Source organism: Artemia sp. Qi Xiang Cuo, chromosome 11 (assembly GCF_049724085.1).
Source record: "Artemia sp. Qi Xiang Cuo chromosome 11, ASM4972408v1, whole genome shotgun sequence".
In the NCBI taxonomy this organism is placed as follows: domain Eukaryota; kingdom Metazoa; phylum Arthropoda; class Branchiopoda; order Anostraca; family Artemiidae; genus Artemia; species Artemia sp. Qi Xiang Cuo.
The window spans coordinates 11,894,013-11,919,004 of NC_142804.1; the positions used below are offsets into that span (position 1 = coordinate 11,894,013).

At 32.1% G+C, this 24,992-nt stretch overlaps 1 protein-coding gene across 1 annotated transcript in view; it reads left to right on the plus strand.

Annotated features, from left to right (window-relative positions):
* Positions 1–1,198: 1,198 nt before the first annotated feature.
* The window catches only part of Cyt-c1 (Cytochrome c1), a 36,228-nt gene continuing 12,434 nt past the window's right edge, over positions 1,199–24,992 (plus strand). The window contains exons 1-4 of the mRNA XM_089096287.1: positions 1,199–1,335; positions 8,121–8,168; positions 18,804–18,952; positions 22,635–22,932. Coding sequence (XP_088952413.1) covers positions 1,267–1,335; positions 8,121–8,168; positions 18,804–18,952; positions 22,635–22,932 — 564 coding nt within the window. The 5' untranslated portion in view covers positions 1,199–1,266. The remainder of the gene's footprint in view (positions 1,336–8,120; positions 8,169–18,803; positions 18,953–22,634; positions 22,933–24,992) is intronic.

A 24,992-nucleotide genomic window follows, 5' to 3' on the forward strand; every position in this document is an offset into this window, starting at 1 on the left:
CAAAAAGCAATTAAAAAAGATCGCAATATATTGCCCAAGGTCTCTAGCTAATGCAACATGTAACAAGGTCGAGCACACATGGCTGACCTTATGATCAGTTATTACCAATTCACTTCCAGCACTAGTAAATGGACCGTAAGATTCCTTCATCATTTTGTTGATGCTTCATGCTCAAATGGTTATATCGAGATACAGGCTCATGAAGAAAATAGCCGGCCAAGCTTGAACAAACTCATCTTATATCATTTTCACGTTTCAGAGTCGACATATATGTTTGATTTATTTGGTTAGGAACCGATGTCCACGGAATTGGACAGTGGATTTTGGAGAGGGGGTGGGAGTGAAAAATTTTTGGAGGTCATTTTAGTAATCAATGATTTTTTAACACTAGCTATGCAAAAATGACGAGTCTTCAATGCCTTAATCTATTCCAGTAGTCAGGAGGATATGAGACTTTCAGCAGCAGTACTGTCTTGAACAATTCTAGAAGTGGAATCATCAGGCTGTTTGAAGGAAGGTTCCTCCAACTGGTGCCAGGTTTCTCCGGTGTGTCTCCATATCTGTTTTCCATCAAGCCATATCACCTCATCAGAATATTTAGGTGCACTTGAAACTTTTCCAAATAACATGTCTTGAACAGGTCTCGAAGAGGAATTATTAGGCTGTTTAAGTGAAGTTTCTTCCAACTCTTTCCAGGTTTCTTCCATATGTCTCCATATCTGCTTTCTTCTATCAAGTCATATAACCTCATCAGTATATTTTGGTGCACTTAAAACTTTTCCAAATGACATGATAAAATAGTTGTTTTCTCTTTGCTTGATAAACTCAAACTATGTATTATTAATCAGAACCATGCCTTATATAATGAGAATGGCGTCATATCTTCCACCATATGAAATGCTTTTAAAAATGACGTCATACCCTCCACCCTCTGAAATGCTTTAAAAAGTGACGTCATATTGTGCCATCTCAAATGCTTCTAATTGAAAGTGACGTTATTTCTTCTTAAACATTATCATAGAAACAAGGGCCACTGCATGGTGACGATAATACATTGTGGAAGCCTGAAACCCATGGATAGTACAAGCATCAAATTAATTAGTACCATAAATGATTTCAGTTGTACGTCTGCATTGCATATACTTTGTCTGTAGGTAGTATGTAGAGTATGTAGACTCAAAGAACTGGACGCACTGTAATTAAATTTTATTCATTGAAGAAAAGATTTACTTAGGAGAGTTTTCTCTCAAGATTATAGCCTATAGAATGGCAGGAGTAGCAACAAAATTAGTCAAGCCGATTCTGTCCAAAGCAGCTTGCCAAAAAGCACAACAGGTATTTATTTTAATAACAGTTAATTTTCTTCTGTGCCCAGTTTCTGTAGGGTTCTTTTTCAGTTAAATTTGTGATTATATAATCAACAGGTAGCCTAGCTAGTCTAGAATCTTTTAGATCCTAGTCCATTGGGTAAAGTACACTTATTGGAATAAAATCTGCATTTTCAAGTATGATTTATTGTATGTGTAATAAAACTTGGCCTGTCTGCTCTGACAAAGCTCTCTAATATCTAATTGCTTGAGGGTTGCCTACTCAAGTAGGCTACATCACTTAAAGTGTAATAAACAGTAAAATTCTACTTTAGCCTCTTTTGGCTATCTTGGAAAGGGGTTAGGTTAGGAAAATCAAACTTTCATGGATGGGTCTACAGGCCTGGGAAGGATGTCCTGGGAAACTATTTCGAAGTACCTATCTTCACTCCTTCTCCCTCTAGAGGGTCCTGAAATTTGCCTACATGACAGGTCTATATGTATTGAAATTTTGACAAAACAACATTTTACTTTAATTTTCAATTATCAGTTTCTTTTTCTCTGGCTTTTTATTGTAAATGGAAATATTTAGGAATGATATAGACTAGCTAAAATATTTTGGTAAATATTTACCAAATCATATTATTGAGTAGGCTAACAACTAAAGTGAATATACCATTTGATGCCTTTTTTTATGCTGATTAAAAATGTAATAATTATTTCTATTGGAAATGAATTTTAGCTCCCCCCCCCCCCCCTAACCTAACCTAAACCCACCCACAAATGTGCAAATATATATCCTGAATTGACATATAGGCCTAGGATAGGGGGGGGGGGGCTGAAATCAATTTCCGACAGAAATTTTTATTATATTTGTAATCAGCATAAAAAAAAGGCATCAAATGGTATATTCACTTTATTTGTAAGTCAATAATATGTTTTGGTAAATATTTACCAATAATTGTTGTACTTTAGCTACTTTTGGCTAGGCTCTCTTGAAAAGGGTTTAGGTAAGGAAAATGATACTTTCAGGGATGGGTCTACAGGCTAAAGTATGTACTGGGAAGGTATTTTGAAGTACCTACCTCCACTCCTTCTCCCTCTAGAGGGTCCTGACCTTTGATGACCTTTAAAAATCTGTGTGTTATAAAAGGTTCCTTTTATAGTGTTTCCTTTTGGAGAGTAGGAGCACTAAACTGATACTCTAGATTATCAGCAGCATCAGTTCATGAAAATTTAAGGGAAGGGACAAAATGTATTTTTCAGTATCCAGGGAGAGGGGTAAATTTCATGCAGTTTTCTATTTTTTAATGAAAGTGTCAAAATGGTATTTCAATGAAAATAGGGTAAAAGACCTCTTTTCAGGAAAGACCACTTGGTAAATCTCTAGTGGGCCATATAATTTAGCTAAGACAAAAGCAAAAACGTCATTTGATGCCTTTTTACGCTTTTTGATAATTCAATAATTGCTTCTGGGATTAAATCTTAAGCCCTTAAAGGGGCTCCAAAGGTATTTCATTTTTGTAACCATGCAAAGAAGTTATCAACACTAGCTGAGTTATTGAAAAGTGGTTAAAAACCACTAGCTTATAAATAGGTTGTTCAAGAGTAATATATTCCCAAAATACTTATTTATCAGAGTTCAAACCTCATTTATTAGGCAACTTAAATATAAACCATTTTCCTACCATTTCAAGTTTTAGAATGCCATTGACAAAAACAGTGCTAAATTTAATGATTCAAAACTTTGCTGTCAACAATTCAGGGCATATATTTGCACATTAGGGGGGGGTCAATTTCATTGTATATTTGCAGTTGGCCACATAATTTAGCTAGGATGAATGTGAAAACATCATTTGGTCCTTTTTTATGCTCTTTCATTATTCATATAAAATACCCTCAGGGTTCTTTAAGGGCTCAAAATGCAATAAGCCCCAGAAGTGATTATTGAATTATGAAAAAGCATGATAAAAGGCATCAAATGGCATTTTTACTTTCATCTAAGCTAAATTATAAGGCCCACTAGTAATTTACCAACCACTTTTTTTTGGCATTCTGCCAAAATAGACATGGGTTTTTGGACTGGCCCTATCTTACTACAGCATGAAGCTATACAAGTGTAGACCCAATCACCACTCACTAGATCCAACCCAGTAGGAGTAATTTGTCATCATAAATTCAAAAGCTGGTCTATGTTTTGACTAGCAATTGAAAACAAAAACTAGATAATATAAGTTATCTATTGAATAAATATCAAGCAAAAAAGTTACATTTTAGAATCAGAAGGCAATCAGCTCTATGTTAATATGTAAATAAAACTGAAACACTGAAAGGATATATACATCAAAATAGGAAAATTAGTATTTTCAAAAAGAGATCCTTGTAGGTAAGTCAATAAAATAATTATTTCATGTGTTTAATCTTAAATAATTTCAATATTAACCATATTGATGCATAGCTTAGATTTGTTGCTATTCATTGATTTGTACAATTCTTCTTAAGTTATATTTGGTAATAAGATGAGAGTTTGAGTTTTACATAATTTTGTTCAATTGCATACTGGTTTTTTATCCTACTCCTGGAAAAGTATTTTTCAAAATCTATGGGGGGGGGGTAAGGAGGAGGCAGACCCCCTGCCCCTAATTGACACTACCAGCCTGAGAAGGCTATCTTCAAAATTTCATTGATTTGCATTTTTTCTTGCTTGTTTCTCATCAGCAGTTAATAACACCAAATAAATCCAATTGGGAAAAAAATCAGTAAATGTGAGCTCAGCTAAAATCAGTAGAAGTAGTTCAGCTAGGATATTTTAAGATAATATTAGGCTTGAAGGGTTCATCTAGTTCAGTGATACTGAAAGGAGATTTTGGGCTTTTCATTTTAAGGAGTGTTAGATTGGTTAGAATGGTCAAATTCTGGGAGAAAATAATTAGGTTACCTACACTTTGGCTTCTTAAGTCACCTTATTTGGAGAGCTTGAAGGACAGTAGACATGATTTGGAGCCAAATCAGGTCAAGAAAATACTGGAACTTTGCAGCCTTTTGGAAATGTGGAATGAAGGAAAAGGCCCAATGGGGGAAAGCATGTCAGTATGGAAGGAAGTCAAGCAAATCCTAAATGACCAAGAAATACAAGAGTGGCAAGCTCATAAGGATCAATATATGTCTTTGAGGTTTTACTCCCAAGCTAAAAACAGTTGGGGGGGAGGAGGTTTATTTTAAATTTGGGTTGAATAAAGAGGATTTGAAGTATTTGTTGTTGGTGAGAGGGGATAGTTTGGATTTATGTGAGAGAAGGAAATTTTTGGAGAGCTTAGGCTGGCAGCTGGCCCCTATTTTTGCCCGATGTGTGGATATGTGAATGAGAACTTATTTCATTTTGTGTCCAATTGTGAAGAGCTGTCTGAGTTGCAGAATGAATGTTTTGGACAAGTGTTTGGGAGTGAATGCTGGTTAATTGAGCAGATCGCTGATAGGAATGCATGTGCTATTAAACAGTTGTGTATGTTTCTTTTTTAGGGGTTAAATATAGAGAATCATGTTTGTTTTCTTTTTTTTTGTTTTTCTTTTTCAATTATTATTATCTAAAGTTGTATTTTGTTCTTAAGCTTTGTTTGTTGACTGTATTCTGTGTTGCAAGGGCCCACAGGCTTTTTGCAATAAATCTTATTATCATAACATTTGACTTTTTTATGCTCTTTCCAAATATGATAATTTCTTTACTTAAAAATTCAATTATAAGCCCATTACAGACCCTCAAAGATTATATTCTTTTCTCTTATTTTTGGCTATACAAAAGGGTTAGAAACAATAATTATCACTTCATTATATATAGAATAATTGTAGTTAACACATTTCAACTACAGTTCCACTAAAATAATAACTCCTCCTTCCTGTTCAAATATATAGCCCAAATTATATTTTTCCCATTTTTTTTTTTTTTTTTTTTTTTTTTTGTTCTTGATTTTATCACAATTGATTCAATTCATGGGCAAACCAGTTTAAACAAGTGTGATGCTTACAGCAGGATATAAGTGGTCTAAAATAAGAGAAAAAGGTATCATCTTTGAGGGTGCATAAAAGGGTTAAAATTGAATTTCCAAGCAAAGTAATTATTATATTTGGAAAAAGCATAAAAAATGCCAATAAGAGGCATGTCCACCTTATTTGTAGGTCAGCAATATAAACTGCCCCAAATTTACCATAAAATCAACAACACTTCTAATTTTACATAGTCTAGGGCTATACACCCAGTACCATACTTAGACAGGGCTTTATCTTGTACAAAATATTTTGGTTAAGATGTATCTTTCATAAACATTGGTAATAGGTTCCTAATCTTGGATGTGATAGATAAATTTGCAAATGGATGGGACTAGGCTAGTTAGGATTGACTGAATATAACCTAGGAATTTTTAAAAACATTTATGCTTAAACAAGAGTTACTCTTACATCCTAGGCTAGCCTATTTTAGAATACAATTATTGTGCTTCCCAACAGTTGCTTTATATCCCATGTCCAACAGTTGGCTGCATTTTCCAAATTTAGTTTCAAGCTTAAACTATATGTCTGTGATTAGGCTCTGCTGTTGACTATCAGTGCATTGAAAATTGTTAGTGTTGAATGATTCAAGATAATTGTATATTGATTTAAAAGTTCTGACAAATCCAAAGGTGAAACTATCTGCCTACTTGGTAGTATAATGGAGATTTTAGTGATTTAACTCTTTAAGTAATGATTAGCTGCTTGACTTCTGGTTGTACTACCTGAATGACAGTATTGGGTAGAATTCTAGAGTAGGGCAGTGGTGTAAATTCACAAAAATTACAGGGGGTGGGGATAAAACATCTTTCAAAATCTAGGGAGGGGCAATTTTGTTGTTTTTTTCAATTTTTTAAATGATAATGCAGAGCATACATTTTTCAATGAAAGTACCCAAAAGAAAAGTATTGTTCAGAATCATGCCTATTGCCTTTCAGGCTTAGAAATTTGTATGAAAGTCAGATCCTGTACTGTCTTAACTTTGGAAGAAATTATGCATTCCTTAATTTTGGTCTGAGTTTGCTTATTTGACCTTAGGTTTTAAAAAAGCTGTATTAGTTTTTTTTATTATTATTTAAGATATATTTTTTCTGAATACTTTAAATCTTGTGTCAAGTTTTGAGGTCAAAACACTTTCCTTTGCCCTTGTATGTGCTGTAGATCTTATTCTGAAGGTATCACTTTTAAAATTCAATTTTGCACAAGATCATCAAAGGTCAGTCCTTTCATCAAAGGGAAGTACTGGAGGTAGATTCTGCAAAAATACTTCTTAGGATCTTGTTTAGCCTCTAGAAACTGGTGAAAGTTTCACTCACTGAACTCACCTAAAAGTTTTACAAGATAGTAAACATTTATCATCTGGATTTTACTGCTTTCTAACTGTTTTACAAGACTGAAACTTCACTTATGAATTTATAAGCTTTATTCCTAAAATGCACCTTTATTAACCCTATCCAAAAAAGAGAATCCAATTTGTGTCCCCTAGTATATGAAACTACAGGATAATAACAATGTTTGACTTTGCTATATTTAGAAAGTTTATATTAGATTTTTAATGTTGCTTTTGGTTTAATTTCATCCCAACATCCTCTCCCCTTCCACCCCTAATGCATAGCCTATGGTAATATACCACTCACATTACCTTAGTACCACTTACACATACCACTGTGGTAATGTGCCAATTACACATACCTTGTAAGGAAATTTTTTTGAATAGGAAAAAATATAGAAAAAAGGAGTTTCTTGAAGGAAAAAAAAAAATCCTTAGGCTGTATCAAGTCATGTAAAATCTTTTTAAATCTGTTATCCCTATTGGGCCAAGCACTTTAAGAAGGTGTATTTGTCTTGGGGAGTCAACAGATAATTAATATCTAATGTTTAATGGATGAAAAGTGTGGACAAGTTTAATGAATCTTATGGAATATTACATAACTATATATTTTTTTTTAAACTAGAGAAAGTCATAAACTTAATTTTTAATAAAATACTTCTTTAGTTGCAAACACATCACAGCAGCAGTTAAGCAGCTTTTGGTAGTAGTAGGTGCCAAGTTAAAAAACAATGAAATACATGTGGTATAAACCACCTTAAAAAGATGTGGCTGTTCTTTGAATGTGTAGTTGTCTTTGTGTATCAACAGATAATTCATGTCTGAATTTTGATAGATAAAAAGCACTGTCAAATTCAACTAATTTGTTTCACTTATTTATTTTCATGGTTCAGTATGGCAACACTGACAAAAATGTCTCACTGTCTTAGCAACTGTATAGTTTTGAAACAACCAAAATAAATCTTAAAATTAGTGTTTAATGTATGACCATATTTAAGATGGACCCAGGGGACAAAAGTGTTTTTATTTTGATATCCCTGGTTCTTTAAGATAGGAGTGAAATCCCAAATGTTTCCTGTCTTGAGTTAGCTAGATTTAACAAATGTTAAGTAGGATGAATTCTAACATTGGAAATTTATTGCCTGTAGACACTGTTACACTAACAATTCTCAGCTGAGGGGAGTTGAAGCTAGCTCTCCAAAGTTTTATGATGGTTTTAAGTTGACATGTGAAGCTTGAAATAACTATTTCTTGTATTGTTTTAGAACATTTGCCAAAATGGGCTGTTAGTGGGGTTAACATATACTGTTCAGCTGTAATGATTGAGGGGGGGGGGCTGCAACTACTCATAAGAGATGTATGCATATTTTTTTGCTCTATTGTCATTCTTACAGGTATTCTGGTCTACAATCTTTTGTTTAACCCTTTTTATTCTGTTTTAGATTGCTCAGCTGTCAACCTTAAGGGAGATACCAGCAAAACAAAAAGCAGTAAGTTTTGTTAAATTATTTTTCTAAGAAATTCAAAATGAAATAGATCAATGCAAGTAAACTCTCTGTTTCTCTGTGGTTTAGGGTATGTTCCAGGTGGAAATTTTAATCTATTATGCATTTACTTTGAATTTGATGTGGATCAACTGAAAACCTGAAACAGTTTATTAACTAATTTCTTAAATACACATCAGTAATTTGTGGTCATGTGGTTCTTATGGTATTTAAGTGGTGTAGTGGTAAATGCCTTTATTCTCCCTTTATAGGGGAGATAAAATATGGCCCTAAGGCAATCAAACTTTGGCAGCGTGCCTTAGGCTATGACCAAACTAATGAGGCATACCAGCTGGGTATTTTTGAGAAACTAAATGTAGATTGAAGAGAGGTTGGCTATAACACAATACTTTTGTTCAGTTAACATATACTGATACAAGGTTTGATAATACATATATATTTTACTGAGATGGGTTGTCCCAAGTAGACCACAAGTCTCAGAAACTATAATAATATATAATAAGATGCTTAGACTCTTACAATAATTTGACAATATTCAGTCTGCCCCTTCCCATAAAATATATCTTTTATACATTTTTATCAACCACACCTTCCTGGACCCAACCGACACAAGTAGCTAGGAGGTGGTAATTTCTCAATTTCCTGTTAAGCAGAAACTTGCCAGGACATGCTCCTTATCTTAACAAAAAGTGGTATTTCTAAACTTTGTATTTTCATCTTAATATATTTTTACTAAATTCCAAATTGACTTAATTAGAAAGCTTTACCACAATGCTCTCCATTTAAAGAAGACTTGTCCCAACTCTCAATATTTTACTTTTAAAACAACTTAATTTTATTTACAGCTATTTTGCTGCCATCTTTGAGTTATTATGTGCATATACCCTCAATGGGTTTCCTTAGGGTCATGTTTCTGGTCCAATATAGGTAATGTTCTTTTTTTTTTTTGAAGGATTTCAATTTCCAATTCATCCTTGTTTCTCTTTTTCACTGTCGCTGAGACTAGACAGTATTCTGTTTGCCCTTTTCATGCACATCTTCTGCCTTATTCCAACCCAAAGTAACTCGAACCTTATTTTAGCTACGGTGGAGCATTCAGTTCTCAAGTCATGTTAGGAACGTCCACGATCTATTTAAAGTTAAGTTTTCCCCAGGTTAAATCCATATATCTGTTCTATTTTGCAGATGTACCACCTTCTTTTTAGGTCTAGAAATGCATTGGATAAACAAGATGTATTAATTTTGGTTTTTAAATTTGCACATATATTTCCAGCACAAATTATTTTCATAAATTTCAGTAATGTACTTCCTTTGAGACTATATAGCACCTTTCCTTGGCTTAAATTCAGTACTGATTTTATTTTCCTTTCTAATTAACTTGTAATAAACTCTGTAATACTGCGTACGTTTTCCAAAATATCAATTGAGAAGGTATGGGTTTATTTCTGATGATAGGAGATGTTAGTATAAGGATAAATTAGAACTGGTTTCAAAATTTGTTACTTTCCAAAAATGCGTAAATAAAATGGTTGAAAAAATGGATCCGAAAGGATGTTACGAAAATTTGAATTCCAAAAAAGCTAGGCTGTCTCTGAAATGCATATTCACTCTAAACTACACATAAAGCATAAAGTGCTACATATACAGTAGAAAGATACACTCAATTTTGTAAATTTTAATTACTTTTTTCTCTTTCAATTACTCTAAACCTAACGCTGCTTAAATAGAAACATTATGTTTCTTGCTGGTGACTTGTTTCATTATCCTCTTCAACTTAATATAGAATTATTAATCACTTAACAGATTGTTTCACGATAAAAAAACATTTTTTAACGTTGACTCGAAGTCAAAAATTTGTATATAACATTAAGTCACTAGTTTAAACTTAATGAATAGTTTTAATAATTAATTATATATATATATATATATATATATATATATATATATATATATATATATATATATATATATATATATATATATATATATATATATATATATATATATATATATATATATATATATATATATATATATATATATATATATATATATATATATATATATATATATATATATATATATATATATATATATATATATATATATATATATATATATATATATATATATATATATATATATATATATATATATATATATACGAGCATTGTGTAATAACTTGCACAAGTACTTTTTTAAGTCGGAAAACTAGATAGGATATTTAACTACTGGTTAAAACTTACAGCATTTTAAATAAATAAAACACAGTATAGACTAGCATTGGAATTAATTCCAATTAGTGTTTTGTTAATTGTTTATAAAGTATTAATGTAGAATACTTCTTGAATGATATAAAAATAAAAAACACAAATGCTCAACATATTAATTCACTATGTTTACATGGATAGTTTAGGTTTTATATATATATATATATATATATATATATATATATATATATATATATATATATATATATATATATATATATATATATATATATATATAAATATATATATATATATATATATATATATATATATATATATATATATATATATATATATATATATATATATATATATATATATATATATATATATATATATATATATATATATATATATATATATATATATATATATATATATATATATATATATATATATATATATATATATATATATATATATATATATATATATATATTAGCAGAAGTTATGGTGATACATAACTTAATTGTTAAAAACAAATAATGATTATTTACCTTAACAGTTTATTTAATCGTTGCAATATTTGATGTTTTTACAACTTTTCAGTTAGTCCATCGAGACTTTTATCTGATAATTCTTAACTGCGATTAAAATATTTACAAAAAAAAAAAATCAACCTTAACAAGTAGATTTGTACTATTATAATTGAAAACTGTAATTAGCCTCTATGCAAGGGCTTGGCAATAGTTCATATAATATGATTTTACTATTAAAATTTACATCATTACCTTTTTATTTTTATGATAACAATTCTGTATTTATTAAGGATTTTCAAAATACACTTTACAACTATATATATTTTCTCAATAACATTTGTTACAACTATACAACTTTTCCCATAGTCGTATGACTATAGACATTTTCTTATCTTTGTTTTATAACTTTGGCTCTATTTTAAACCAACTCGAGTTATTAATGGTCATTTGCTCACAATATGCCTGCTTTTTTTTTAAGATTTTTGAGCTTTTTAAATTTTTTCGAATTTTCAGGTGATTCAGATAGTTAATAAAAATATATTTGTCTCTAATCTCTTTTTTTCCAGCTTTAATGTCCTTTTAAGATAAGACACTATTTAACAGCTTAGATCTGATGAGCTAACAATTTAGCTATTCGTTGTTACGCCTATTACGGTACTACAGATCAACTTGTGTCTACACCTTGAAGATTTGCTTACTGGAGCTATTTTCAGGTAGCGTGTTATAACGTTTACAGGATCCCTGTCATCAGCTATACATCTAAATGGACTATTATGAAGTTATAACTACAACAAAAATTTATTTGCATTATATTCTCACTTTTTGATTTGTTAACATCGTTTCTTTTTTGACTATTCTGTTATCAAACAAAGTAGCTCTTCTGCAGAAAATATGCCTGGCCTTCGTCGCACACGGTAACTTACTTTTAGACTACCAGTGATACTGACTATTTTCACTTTAACTACCTAACTTTTAGTGGTCTTGTCTTTATGCCATGTTAGTCTATTTTTTAAAAACAACTCTCACATAAGATAGCATAATTTTTCCTGTCCTCATTAAATATCTTTCAAATATTTCAACTCGTCCTGATCACAGAACGGCACTATAACGGTGGCTCTGTCGTATTGATGGTACGCATGTTGTATCTATTTAGTACAATTATCTTACTAGTCTCGATTAGTCGGTTCAATCTGCACGTATAACAGAGTTTAACTGACCCCGTTTAATTTCTTTTTCTTTAATTTCGTCTGGCTATGTTTTCTACTTGAACCCTTCTCTCTTTTTTCGATTATTTACTTCAATGAAGCCTAAGGGTTCTTTTTAAAGTTTTTTCCGCTTTTTCAGTAAAATAGGTGTTTTTGTAAGCCTATATTTATATGTTTCATGTTTTATTCAATAGCTTTTTCAAGCAAGTTTTTACGCTAATTGCCCTTCTATTGCCAAATTCATTATCTCCTCATTATTAAGAAGTGGGGGGTGTCTCTTGTCGCAACATGTATTAATTAGAAATTATTTAAATTTCTCCGTCCGACAGTGTTTGTGTTAGAAATGTACTGTATTTTTCAGCTGATTTTTAGAGCACTTTTAGTTAGGTTTTTGCGCGACATAAATGCCTTAATCGTGACAGGATTTACTTCAATTCACCAGCATTTGGAAAAGTCAAATTAAAGCTACATTTTTTTTATAAACACATATAACGGCAATGAATGTTACGAACAGTTTACATGAATGCGGCCATTAATGCGCCCGCTTATCGCAAATTACTGTATTAAACTAGCTGATTGTTTTTTTATTTAAGATCAATGTAGTACAAAAATTTTTCTTTTAAACATTGCTTTGTCCGATTGAATTACACTTTTGTTAATTATGTAGCGATAAATATTATTCCAGCCATAATATTCATAAATCTAATTTCGATATTAATCATTAAATCTATAAAGTTCCAAGATGTTCCGGAGATTTCTTGAAGAAACCAATCACGTTCAGTAAAAAATAACTTTTCAATAAAAACTGATTTACATAAAATGAGAAGCTTATTGATAATTTTGAATTGTCTACTTCTGTTATGGTATTATAGTTTAACATTTTGTGCTTAATCACGTGAGTTTTTTTTCACATTTATTACCTAACTTCTGAATAGGGTTGTGGAATCTCGCGGTAGAGCGTGATTTAATCTTGGTCCTATTTAAATCTGTCTTAATCTGTTGGTAAATTTCTCTGTATTGTTTCAAATTGTGTCATAGGATTAATGAGGTAACTATTGGATATTTTTATTTCTTTAACGAAGAAACGAACTTCGCTCCTTTTTCGCAAATTTTATTATAGCTTTTTTTTCACTTATTTTTCCTATTTCGTCCATTTGATAAAATGTACATATTTTTAATTATATAAGACTTTAGAAAGATTGAATTCGCCATTCAGTAAATGTAGGCGTTGACCAGAATAGTTAATTCCGGTTATCCTAAAGGATGAACCGTCATCTTTGGTTTTCCTAGCGTGGTATTACATTTTTTATAAACAACCATGACGAATTTCAAACACTGGCTTGTTTTACATCTATATGAATTAAAACAAGCAATGGTTTAAATTTTAAATTTGAACCTTGTTGTGGCTGATGTTATAGAACTGTTAAAGAATTCGTACTTTTTCTAATAAAGTTATGCAGAGAAAGGCCCTTTGTGTGGATAAAGAAGGCTCTTTAGAGGCCGAGCCCTTCTCCTTCATTTACTATGATTAATAGTTTTTTTCACCGAATTTCTTGCCTCGTGCAGAGTTTGCATCACAGCTGGGCAGCAATTCTTTTTTTTTCGCTTCCTTCGGTGACTTTTACTAAGCTTTAAAACTTTCCTTCTTAATTATAAGATTATTTTTTTTTTTTTTCACCATTTTGCTCAAGTGTTTTAATTATAACTTTATATACCTTTTCCCTCCCTATGTTTGTGAGACTAAACAACTAACCTAGTCTTTGTGTTTGCTTTAACAAAGGTAATTTTAATGTTGATAACGTTATAAAATACCCTATTTTCGAAACATCTCTACTCCTAAGAGTACTTGGAAGCGGCAGATTCTAACCTGTGACTACTAGTACCGCAATTCATGTGTTTCCTTGTCTAAATTGTATCAGTGTTGTCCTTGAACAAAAATCCTCTCGTCTGTACCTGCAGTAATACGGAATTAGGACCATATTTACTATTATTCTGCCTCAAATTCTTCCGTTTCTACCAACATTTCACTGGTCCAGCTAGATTTTTTTTCTTTACGTAATATCTTTCATTTTATTCCTTTAATTTGCAGCACAAATACTTCATTATTGAGTGATGTACAACACTACTACATTACATTTATTAGTAACACTAAGAAAACTACTATTATACACTTACTTCTACTTGGTAAAAACTAGATACTGTATTTTTTTCTATTTTAAAATTCTTGATTGAGCCTTTTTTCCATTTTTTTCTATTGTATCCAAATCTTTGAGGGGGCACAAATCTATTTCTAATAGCCAAAGTTCGAGCACGGCTGCTTGAAGTTTTGCTAATTTGAGCGCCGCTAAAAGTGAAGTCAATTTGCTTACCCCTTCTGGTAAGGTCATTTCGATTTTTTTTAATTTTTGCAACCTTACTTAGTCTCCTCGATCCAGTTTATCCGCAATGCCACCAGTTGTGGTAACGTGATTTTATGGTGTTTAGGGGGATGTAGTTGTAGATGCCTTTATTCTCCCTTTATAGGGTAGATAAACTATGGCCCTAAGGCAATTAAACTTTGGTAGCGTGCCTTAGGCTATGACCTAACTAGTGAGATGCGCCAGCTGGGTATTTTCGGTAGACTGAAGTTAGATTGTAGAGAGGTTGATTATAACCCAATACTTTTATTCAGTTAACATATACTGATACAAGGTTTGATAATACATATATAGTCTACTGAGACGGGTTGTCCCAAGTAGACAACAAGTCTCGGAAACTATAATAATATATAATAAGATACTTAGACACTTAAAATAATTCGACAAGATTCAAATGTATTTCTAAATCAACGAATCAAAGGTTAGTCCAGTATAAAACTATTATCCGTCTGCCCCTTCCCTTAAAAGAAACGTTTTATACGTTTTCGTCTACCACATCTTCCTAGATCCAACACATGCAATTAGCTAGGAAGTGGTAATTCCTCAATTTCCTGTTAAGCAGAAAATGCCATGTCATGTTTCTTATCTCAATAAAAAGTGGTATTTCTAAACTTTGTATTTGTGTCTTAATATATTTTTACTAAATTCCAAATTGATTTAATTAGAAAGCTTTACCACAAATTCCAATAAGCAAAGTATGGGAAATATGAGTGTTACTGAATTAATGCCATTGATTCTCATAAATTTGGTCACTTACCTCTAATTTTTTTTCCAATTTGATGATGATTGTGAAGAAATTAATACACTAAAGATGGTGGTTAACCTTATTGCAAAAAAATGTAATTCAAAGATAACTTTGGATTGTGCTGGCAGGTAATTTGTTCTTACCTGGAAGGAAAAATGAATTTTTTACTAAACATTATTGTTTATCTAGATATTATAATTTTGTCTTTTTGGATATCAAATGATGTTATAGATTGATTATACTAACAAATTTTATTGATCATCAAAATATTTAAAAAGGACTAAATTGAGTCACATAACTCTTATAAGCCAAATGTATCCCTACCCCTGTTATGGTTATAATAAGCAAAATATGCTCACAATTTTGTTATTTGTGCCCTGTTAGTACAAAGTGTTGACCAAATTGTTTTATTATCTGGTGTTTTGGAAAACAAAGTACTGCTACTACTAACTACTCAGAGCAGCACCAAGCCACCTGAGGCCAACAGAGCTAAACATGCTTCTCCTTCATCCCAATCTGTTCAAAGCCTCCCTCTCTACACCGTCTCAAGAAGTTCCAAAATACCTTAAATTTTTCCTTACAACATCCTCCCACCCCATTTAGGGATGACATGTTTGTGTTTGGCCCAAGATGGTTGGCTGACAAGGACACTCCCAATCTCTAACCCTTCATCCATTGAATGTGTCTTAGCCATCTCAACCTTTCTCTCATTCTAGCCCTAGAAAGCAGGATCAGACCACTTTTTTGCATAGATTACTCTTTTAGGTCAGTCAGACATCTATCCAAAACAATCCATAGGCAATTTCTTCTCTGAAAAACATGGAACTCTGTTTCAGTTCATGAAGATACGCCTAAAGAACAGTGAACAGTAACATGAAAAGGGAATAACCAAGCCAATCATTGAAGCATATCTTCAAAAAAGATAAGCCAATGATGGAACATATTCCCACAAATCCTTCCAAGACTGAAACATGACAAGTAGGATCCTATAAAAAACAAGAGTCTATAGATTGTTCTATTGAATAGTCTATAGGATTTTTTCATATTCTTTATTCTCAAGATGTATATATCTTATTTTACCAAAGTTCTGCCAATTAGAAATAAAATAATTAAACATTAGTATAAAATCAAAAATAATTCTTCAAAATACAGTAACGCCATCCATGAAAAGGAGTATCATACTCTGTCTTCTCTGTAATTTGTTGTATTAAACCAAATGAAACTCAGAGAGGAAAGAAAATAACAAAATGAAAAATAAAATTAAAAAAGGGTGAAAAAACGAGGATTTTGTATTAAACTAATCAATATGACTTCTGAAAGGTTCATAAATGCCTTTTCTAATGCTATGTAGTATAGTAGTGTCTTGAAATCATTTTCTTAATAAATTTAAAAAAATAAAAACCACACAATTTGCTACAAAGAAACAGCATCTGACCCAAAATTAAAGCAAGCTTTAAAATGAAAATTGAACTAAAATTATTCACAGCTGATTCTATTTCAAATGTAGCCTAGACAAATTGTTAAGATTGTGTGAGGTAAGATTAAAGGAGTTTTCCAACTTTTATTGGGAGGAGAAATGATAGACATTACAAAGAATCACTCTTTGAATTTTAAAAAGACATTTTATGTATGTAAAATATTATGTAATCAATACTCCTCTTGATATGTGATTATGTTTAATGTGCTCATGGGCACCAGTTTGTGAAAATATGTAGAGGGGGTATGAATTTTTCTCAATGAAAACACCACAAGAAAATGTATACACAATTTTTTCTTTTAAGTTTTTTAAGACCGTGTGAGGTGAGATTAAATAAGTTTTCCAACTTTTTATTGGGAGGAGATGTTTTGAATTAAAATTAAGTTTGGATTAAAAAAAATATATATTTATGTATGTGAAATATTATGTAATTAATGTTCCTCTTGTTATGTAAATAATATTATATAGTTAAATGCCATGTAATAAATAGTTGTATTCCTTAATGGTAGAACTAGATTTACTAGGCATATTTAGACCGGCTCATGGGCACAAATTAACATAAGTACTGGGGGGGGGGGGGGTATTATTTTTTTTCAATGAATTTACCAAAAAAGTGTGTTTGAACATCCTGTTGGGACAATTGCCCCTCCCCTAAGTATTATTCATGAATGTATACACATTTTTTTTAAGATTGTATATAGGATTAAATGAGTTTTCCAACTTTTGATTAGGAGGAGAAATTGATAATGAAAGTTCTTTGAAAAAAAAACATTTTATGTATGCGGAATATTATTTAATCAATGTTCCTCTTGTTATGTAATTAATATTATTAGTTCAATACCATGTAATAAATAATTGTATATTATTTACTTAATGTTAGAAGTAAAAGATTAGATACAAAAAAAAAATTAAAAAACGCATCAAAAATTTGTCATATCCATTTTGGATATATCCCCCAAGAATTTTTTGGGGGTGGGGGGGGGGGGTTTCAAACTCCCTAGACCCCTCTCCCCCCTTGAATATAACCTCTTTGTTGACATCGAAATTTATCTTGAACACAATGTCATTTCTAGTGTAACATTGACATATCTTTTAAAAAGAAGAAAAAGTGTTAGTTTAGAGGAGATATCCAGGGCTTTAACAGGGAGAGGGAATGCAGAAATGTTGGTGAAATTGCACATTTTTTTATTAGTTAATGGCTAGAGGAAATATAGATGAAACATATTTCATATCTACTTATCTCTCAATGACTTGCCATTTCTCCTTAATAAATCATAATCGTGAGATTGTTGGAATGTTACAGTGGTCAAATGCAAAGAGAATGATAATAGTAAAACCAGCAGTGCGAATTGAGAGAGGGGGGGCACTTGTCCACTTCTACCTGTATTTCCAGAATTATTAAAAAAAAATTTTTTTTTAATAAAATTGCCCTATAAGTTGGCAGCATTGAGTAAAATAGACCGAGATTTGTTTTGAAGTAGACGATACATGTAAGAACAACAGTTAGAAGGCATATCATAAATCATTGGAAAAGTTCAAGATCTTGCTTTTGTTTGTTTTGTGGCAGGTACCAAAATCCCCTTGTTACATGTTTGCAATTCTTCATAAAAAATAAGTTTAATTGTTTATTAGAATTGTGTTTTAGTTTGCTTTTGTTCTGGTTGAGGAAGAAAAATATTTTCATTTTAAAAATTGTTTGTTTCCAAGAAATTTTGTAGAAAAGATGAAATGTCTATCTTATGAAGTGTGTTTTTTTTTTTAGTTTTGATGGAACCTTAAAACGAAATGTATGCATTGCGATTTCTAAATCAAGATTTATAAGTTGGAGGGGGGGATGTCAAACGATGAGCAAAGTGCGGGTCCTTGTCTCTTGTCAGTTATCAACATAAAGCTTGACTCTCACGCCCCTAAAGTCACACCCAATTAAGGTATTCCTATCTAATAAGCAATCCCTAAAAAGCGAAACTGTTAAAAGAATATCATGTGAAGGCCTTTCTTTAATTATGAATCATTGCCTGTTTTTATAGCTATTAACTGTTGCTGGAACATTACTTGGAGGAGGTGCTGCTCTCTGTTTGGCTCTTGATCAGTCTGTAAAAGCCTCAGGATTGGATGCACATCCCCCAGTATATTCTTGGAGCCATAATGGTATTTTTGAGTCATTTGACCATGCAAGGTATTTTTTTTTTTTTTCCATATTTTTAGAATTTTTGTATTTTAAGATGTAACATTAACCTAATATATTCTTTTGTAACTCTTTAGTATTAATTTCTCTTTTTATAATCCTTGTATAATCTATAAATTTCTATGTCTTTTGTTTTTGCTTTCTTTTCTCAGACATTCAAGTGCTCTGGAATTAATATTTGCTCTTCAAATCCTGCAAATCATGCTTTAGTTTTACAGGATATAAAAACTGAATAGAAAATGAATAAAGTTAAAATAGTTGCCAATCTTGGACAGTATATTTGCAGTACTTTAGCTAAATTATATTAATTTTTTGTAGCCATATTATTCTGTTTGATTTGGGAGTCCAAAATTTGCTAGTAACTTTTGACTTGCTGAAAATCAAGTGGGATAAATTCAGCAATATTAACTATGATAAACCAGTCTTTGAACAATGATGTTTTAGATGTCGCTGGTGTTTGTGCCTTGTGTTTTTTAGATGCCGCTAACAAATATAGCAAAGTCAATTGCTAAATGTGGCACATGTTAACCATTATATATCAACATTTTGAACATTGATAAACCAGAAAGAAGATGCCTGATGCTTTTTTAGATGTCTGATAAATACAGCAGTGCCAATCGCCATATATGGCATATTCTAACTATGATATATCAACATTTTGAGCAAGGATAGATCAGAGAGGATATGCCTCGTGATGTTTTATATATACATTTTGTAAGACAGTATAGTTATGCTGAACACATTCAAAAGAAAAGTTTGATTAAATATATAAGGTACAAAAGTTCAACATCTGTAGTCATAGAGATTTTGCTACTTAGTTTTGCATATGCTAGCAAGTTGCAAGAGAAAAATATAATGATTTATTCAAAATATATTTTAATTCAGTAAAGTAAATGTAGTTTTGAGTGCTTCAAATTCTTCTTTTGCAAAAATAATCAGCTCCCTAATTTGCACTTGCAAATTTCCGCTTTGGTGACTGGATTTTTCTAAATTGATATAGCCAAGAGCTGACAAAAATAGAAAAAAGAAGTGTTTATTCAGGTGAGTTTTTGAAACATTTCTAGGCCAAATTAAACTTTTCTCAACGCAAATCATGAAAATTGGGCTGATTTGGCAGCAGTATTTGTAAGTCAGTCCCCCCCCCCCCTTTTGTATACAGCTCCATTAAATATTGTTTGTCTTGAGTCGTCCTAGAAATCTTGATCATCCCTTAGTTCTATGTCTATCTACCTTATTTGTGCCCTAGGATGGATGGATGAGAGACTATCTATCAACAAGTTAAAATGACATCATTTTTATACAATCCTGAAAAAGGCTTAGGCCAGCTTTGCCTCTCTCTCAATCTATCTGTCATAGCTTTTTCTCCAACTGGCCAATGGCTTGATGGCAACTAGATTTTAAACCAAATTGCCCTTGCCTTACAAATTGTAGTTGTCTACATTTAGAAATGAATAGGCTATCCAGAGTATTTGTTTCTGAACAGTTCTTAGGAATTTATGGTGTTTCCTTTTGGAGAGTAGGAGTACTAAACTGATACCCCAGATTATCACCAGCATCAGTTCATGAAAATTTAAGGGAAGGGACAAAATGAATTTTTCAATATTTACGGAGGGGTGTAAATTTGGTGTTTTTTTTTTTTTTTCATTTTTTCAATGAAAGTATCAAAATGGCATTTCAATGAAATTAGGGTAAAAGACCACTTTTCTTTGGTATTCCGGGAAAATAGACATGGGTTTTTATACTGCCCCTATTTTACTACAGCATGAAGCTATACAAGTGTAGACCCAATCACCTGTCACTAGATCCAACCCAGTAGGAGTAATTTGTCATCATAAATTCAAAAGTTGGTCTATGTTTTGACTAGCAATTGAAAACAAAAACTATAGATAATATTAGTGATTTATTGAATAAATATCAAGCAATAAAAGTTATATTTTAGAGTCAGAGGACAATCAGCTTTCTGTTAATATGTGAATAAAACTGAAACACTGATAGGATAGATACATCAAAATAGGAAAATTAGTATTTTCAAAAAGCTTCTAGATAAGTCAATAAACTAATAATTTCAAGTGTTTGATCTTAAGTAATTTTAATAATAACCATATTGGTGCATAGCTTAGATTTTTAGCTATTCATTGATATATTCAGTTGTTCTCAATTTATCTTTGGTAATAAGATGTGAGGGTTTGACTTTTTCAATCTTTCAATGGGCTGTCACTCAGACTCTGTCTTGGCATTTTCTCGAATTAGCCATGGCTTGGTGACAACTTGACTTTAATTCAGAAATCAGAGGAATCAAGTTGCCATCAAGCCATGGCTAATTGGAAAAAATACCAAGACAGAAAGTCTGAGTGACAGCCAAAGCTGGCATAAGCCCTTTTCAGGATTGTATAAAAAATTTGTCAATAGGAAAATTTGTCACCAAGACAGATTGGAGTAGACTTGTTAGTTCAGGAAAGATGACTACACTTCTGATTAAATTGTTCCTAATTTGTGTAGCCTGGGTGCAGTAGATGGGGACTTTAAGGATTGATTCTTAAAATACGAATCTTTCGACATTTTAGGGGGGATTTTCGGGCAATGCCGTTTTAAAGTCTGGGGGGGGGGGGCAAAATGTGTTGTTTGAAGAAAATTTTGGGATGTTTGCATGTTTGATGTGTTTTCAAATACTTTTTTTTGTTGGAAGGTAAGGGGAATAAACTTCTGCATTCAGCCATGAAAATATTGAGCTTTGTGATAATTTCTAAGTTTTACAGTCTTTGGATGTGGAACTACTGTAGTTGAACTGAAATATTGAAGTTGAACTTGTATTTATATTTTTATTTATTTTTTGCATAGAAGATTGAAATTATATTGGCTATTTTTACTAGAATTAGCCGAAGGGCAGTGCCATTTTAAAGTCGGAGAGGGGGGGGGACAAAATGTATTGTTTAAAGAAAACATTGGGATGTTTACATGTTTGATGTGTTTTCAAAAAAAAATTTGTGTGGGGGGGGGGAGGGTGGAATAAACTCCTGCATTCAGCCATGAAAATATTGAACTTTGTGGTATTTTCTAAGTTTTACAATCTTTGTATGGGGAAATACTGTAGTTGAACTGAAATATTGAAGTTGAACTTGTTTTTATCTTTTTTTTTTTCATAGAAGATTGAAATTATGTTAGCTATTTTTGCTAAGATTTACCCGAAGCTACGAAGCAAATCAAAACTTTGCATGACTATCAGTGCTTTATTTGCTATTTTTTAACTCTGAAATTCCAGAAACGAAAAAAATATAGTAAAATGAATTATATTAGCTAGTGAAATCAGTTTAGGTAATAACAGAGTGAACGATAAGTCATTTATCACCAGCAACAGTGATTGACAAAAAAGAACAGCTTTAAATAGCCTACTTGTGTTGTGAGGAAGCCTCAAATGATAATATATATCTTCAAAAATATCATTCACCAAACACATTCGCTAATCCCCACAAAGGCCCCATGACCTGTAAAAGAGGAGAACATCAAACATGCTATTTAAAAATTAACTAGACGGAAAGAAAATTCGTTAAGATCATGAAGTTTTATTAGTACATATTTCATGAGCGCAATCAGAAGGAAAATAAGGTTAATCTTAGCTCGTGTAAAAAAGCAGCAATGATCTTTATCAATGTTCTAACTACATATCGTTCTTTAGTATTCGTCGTGGCTATGAAGTGTACAAACAAGTGTGCTCTGCGTGTCACAGTATGAAGTATTTGGCATACCGTAATTTAGTGGGGGTCAGTCACACAGAAGACGAGGCTAAGACTGAGGCCGAGTCAGTCATGGTTCTTGATGGCCCCAACGAAGATGGTGAAATGTTCCAAAGACCCGGAAAGTTGTCTGATTACTTCCCTAGGCCATATGCAAACGACGAAGCTGCACGAGCTGCCAATAACGGTGCACTCCCTCCTGATCTTAGCTACATCACCTCTGCTCGTCATGGTGGTGAGGTAATCTTTTATTTTTCTTTTTTATGCGTCTTTATGCCATAAAAGTGTACCATAAAAGTTCGGATCTTGAAATCAAGGCCAAACAGTACTCGAAAACTGTGGCCACAAAACCTTATGTGAAGAGAAGATGGTTACGCAGATTTGGTTGGGGGGGGGGGGCTTCGAGTATCCCTTCTTCCTCCGGTAAATATTGATTTCTACTGTTTGCTCATATTTTCCCAGTTTTTTTTTTGTATTTTTTTTAATGTTGCCGTCAAAATGCTATTTCGTTCAGTACCTCAGACAATAACACTTTTGACATTTTCTACAATTCTTTACCAGCGTTTATTCAGGCTTAATGTTCAACCTCCTGTCCCTTGCTTTTTGCTACTATTTGATGATGGATTTAATTTTTTTTTTTTTTTGTATTTCTGACTCTTGACTTCTCTTCTTGTTTATGTTCCAGTTTTTTTTGTTTTCATACTTTGTCCCCATCAAAGACGCATTGTTATACGCAGGAGGAATTTTCTAAAATTGGAATTTTGTAAGATTAAGATGTTGCGATTTTTTCGACCCTTTTTATTTATTTATTTTTATTTACTTTTTTTGTGCTTGACGAGTTCGTATAATGTAAATGAAGATTGCACTAAAATAATTGAAAGGTCTCCATCGAAACAAAGTTTGGTAACCTTGTGAAATAAACAGACGACCAGACATCATATAGGAAGCTGATACAGAGATGGGCGTCATGTAACCCAGAAGGGTGCTCTGGATACAAGTTCAGTCAAGTTAATTTTGCCATTCATTTTAAATTCGCACAAATAAATTGTAAAAAAAACCTAGCGGTCTAGTTTTTGTGTCAAGGTTGCCCAATAGGTTAATGACATGGAGTTGGATGGGGTTGGGGTACTGCAATGGTTTCCCAGATGAAATTTTTTGCTGATAAATTTTCCTCGTATTAGAATAGTCCATAACGTTTTTCCTGCATCCTTGAATAATTTGCTTTTTATTGTATCATGATAGAAAATTCAAGCTAAAAAGGTATGCTTCTATTTTTACTACTACTATTACTGCTAAAAACTCACCGCAGCGCAAAGCCGCCTGAGGCCTATACAGCTACGCATGCTCCTCCTCAAGCCCAATCCATTCAAAGCCTCCCTCTTTACATCCTCCCAAGAAGTTCCCATTTTTTACACATGACATTAAAGTTAAGATCTGACATAACAAGGTAAAGTTACCAAGCGAAAGCGACTGGGTAACGTAGCTGTATGAATCCCGGCTGGTATGTTTGATTGAAAGAAACAAAATTCTTTCAAGTCTTTCTATCTGAAGAAATTTATCTATCTAAAGAAGGTAGGTTTTATTTTAAGTACCAATCAAATTCATAAAAAATAATTAAAATATTTTAACCAGGGAATAAACAGAAAGCATTTCGTCATCCGGGTATCAAAAGGTCGAATCTCCATAATTGTGAATGTTCAGAATTGTACAAAAACTTCACAACTGTTTTATTTACCATCCAAAAACCGTAAAACAAAAACGAGTTGATATTAATTGTTTATTTTAAGCGTTATCTGCTGTCCGGAGCAAGGCTATTATCAATGCGGACCCGAACGAAAAACGGATCAAATATTCGCCCGCATGAAAACATATGCTTATTTTATTTCGGCCGACTTAAAATTGCGTTGCCTTTGACTTTTGTCAGAATCTACCTCCACTCTCATGGTTCGTTTACACATTGCGGAAATTCATGCGGATTTGGCAATCCGTACGGAAATTCTGTCTGTTTTTGTGCTAGAAAAAATCTCTAGCTTTCCGCAACGTTTTGGTCAAATCAGGACGGAATCTTGGCAAGGTTTTTAAATGAATAAATTCATGAGTATGGATTATCAAAAATTACACGATCTTATAACTTTGGTTCAAGGCTACACCCAGCTTCTATGATCCTGTGCACCCAGGCTATAAAAAAAAACTAACAAAAACGGTGTCATTTGGCTATTTATTGTTCAACGGCTTTCAGAATAGGGTAAGAACATAGGTCATGCTGTTGCAATAATTTGAAATCTTTGCCTTAAAACGCA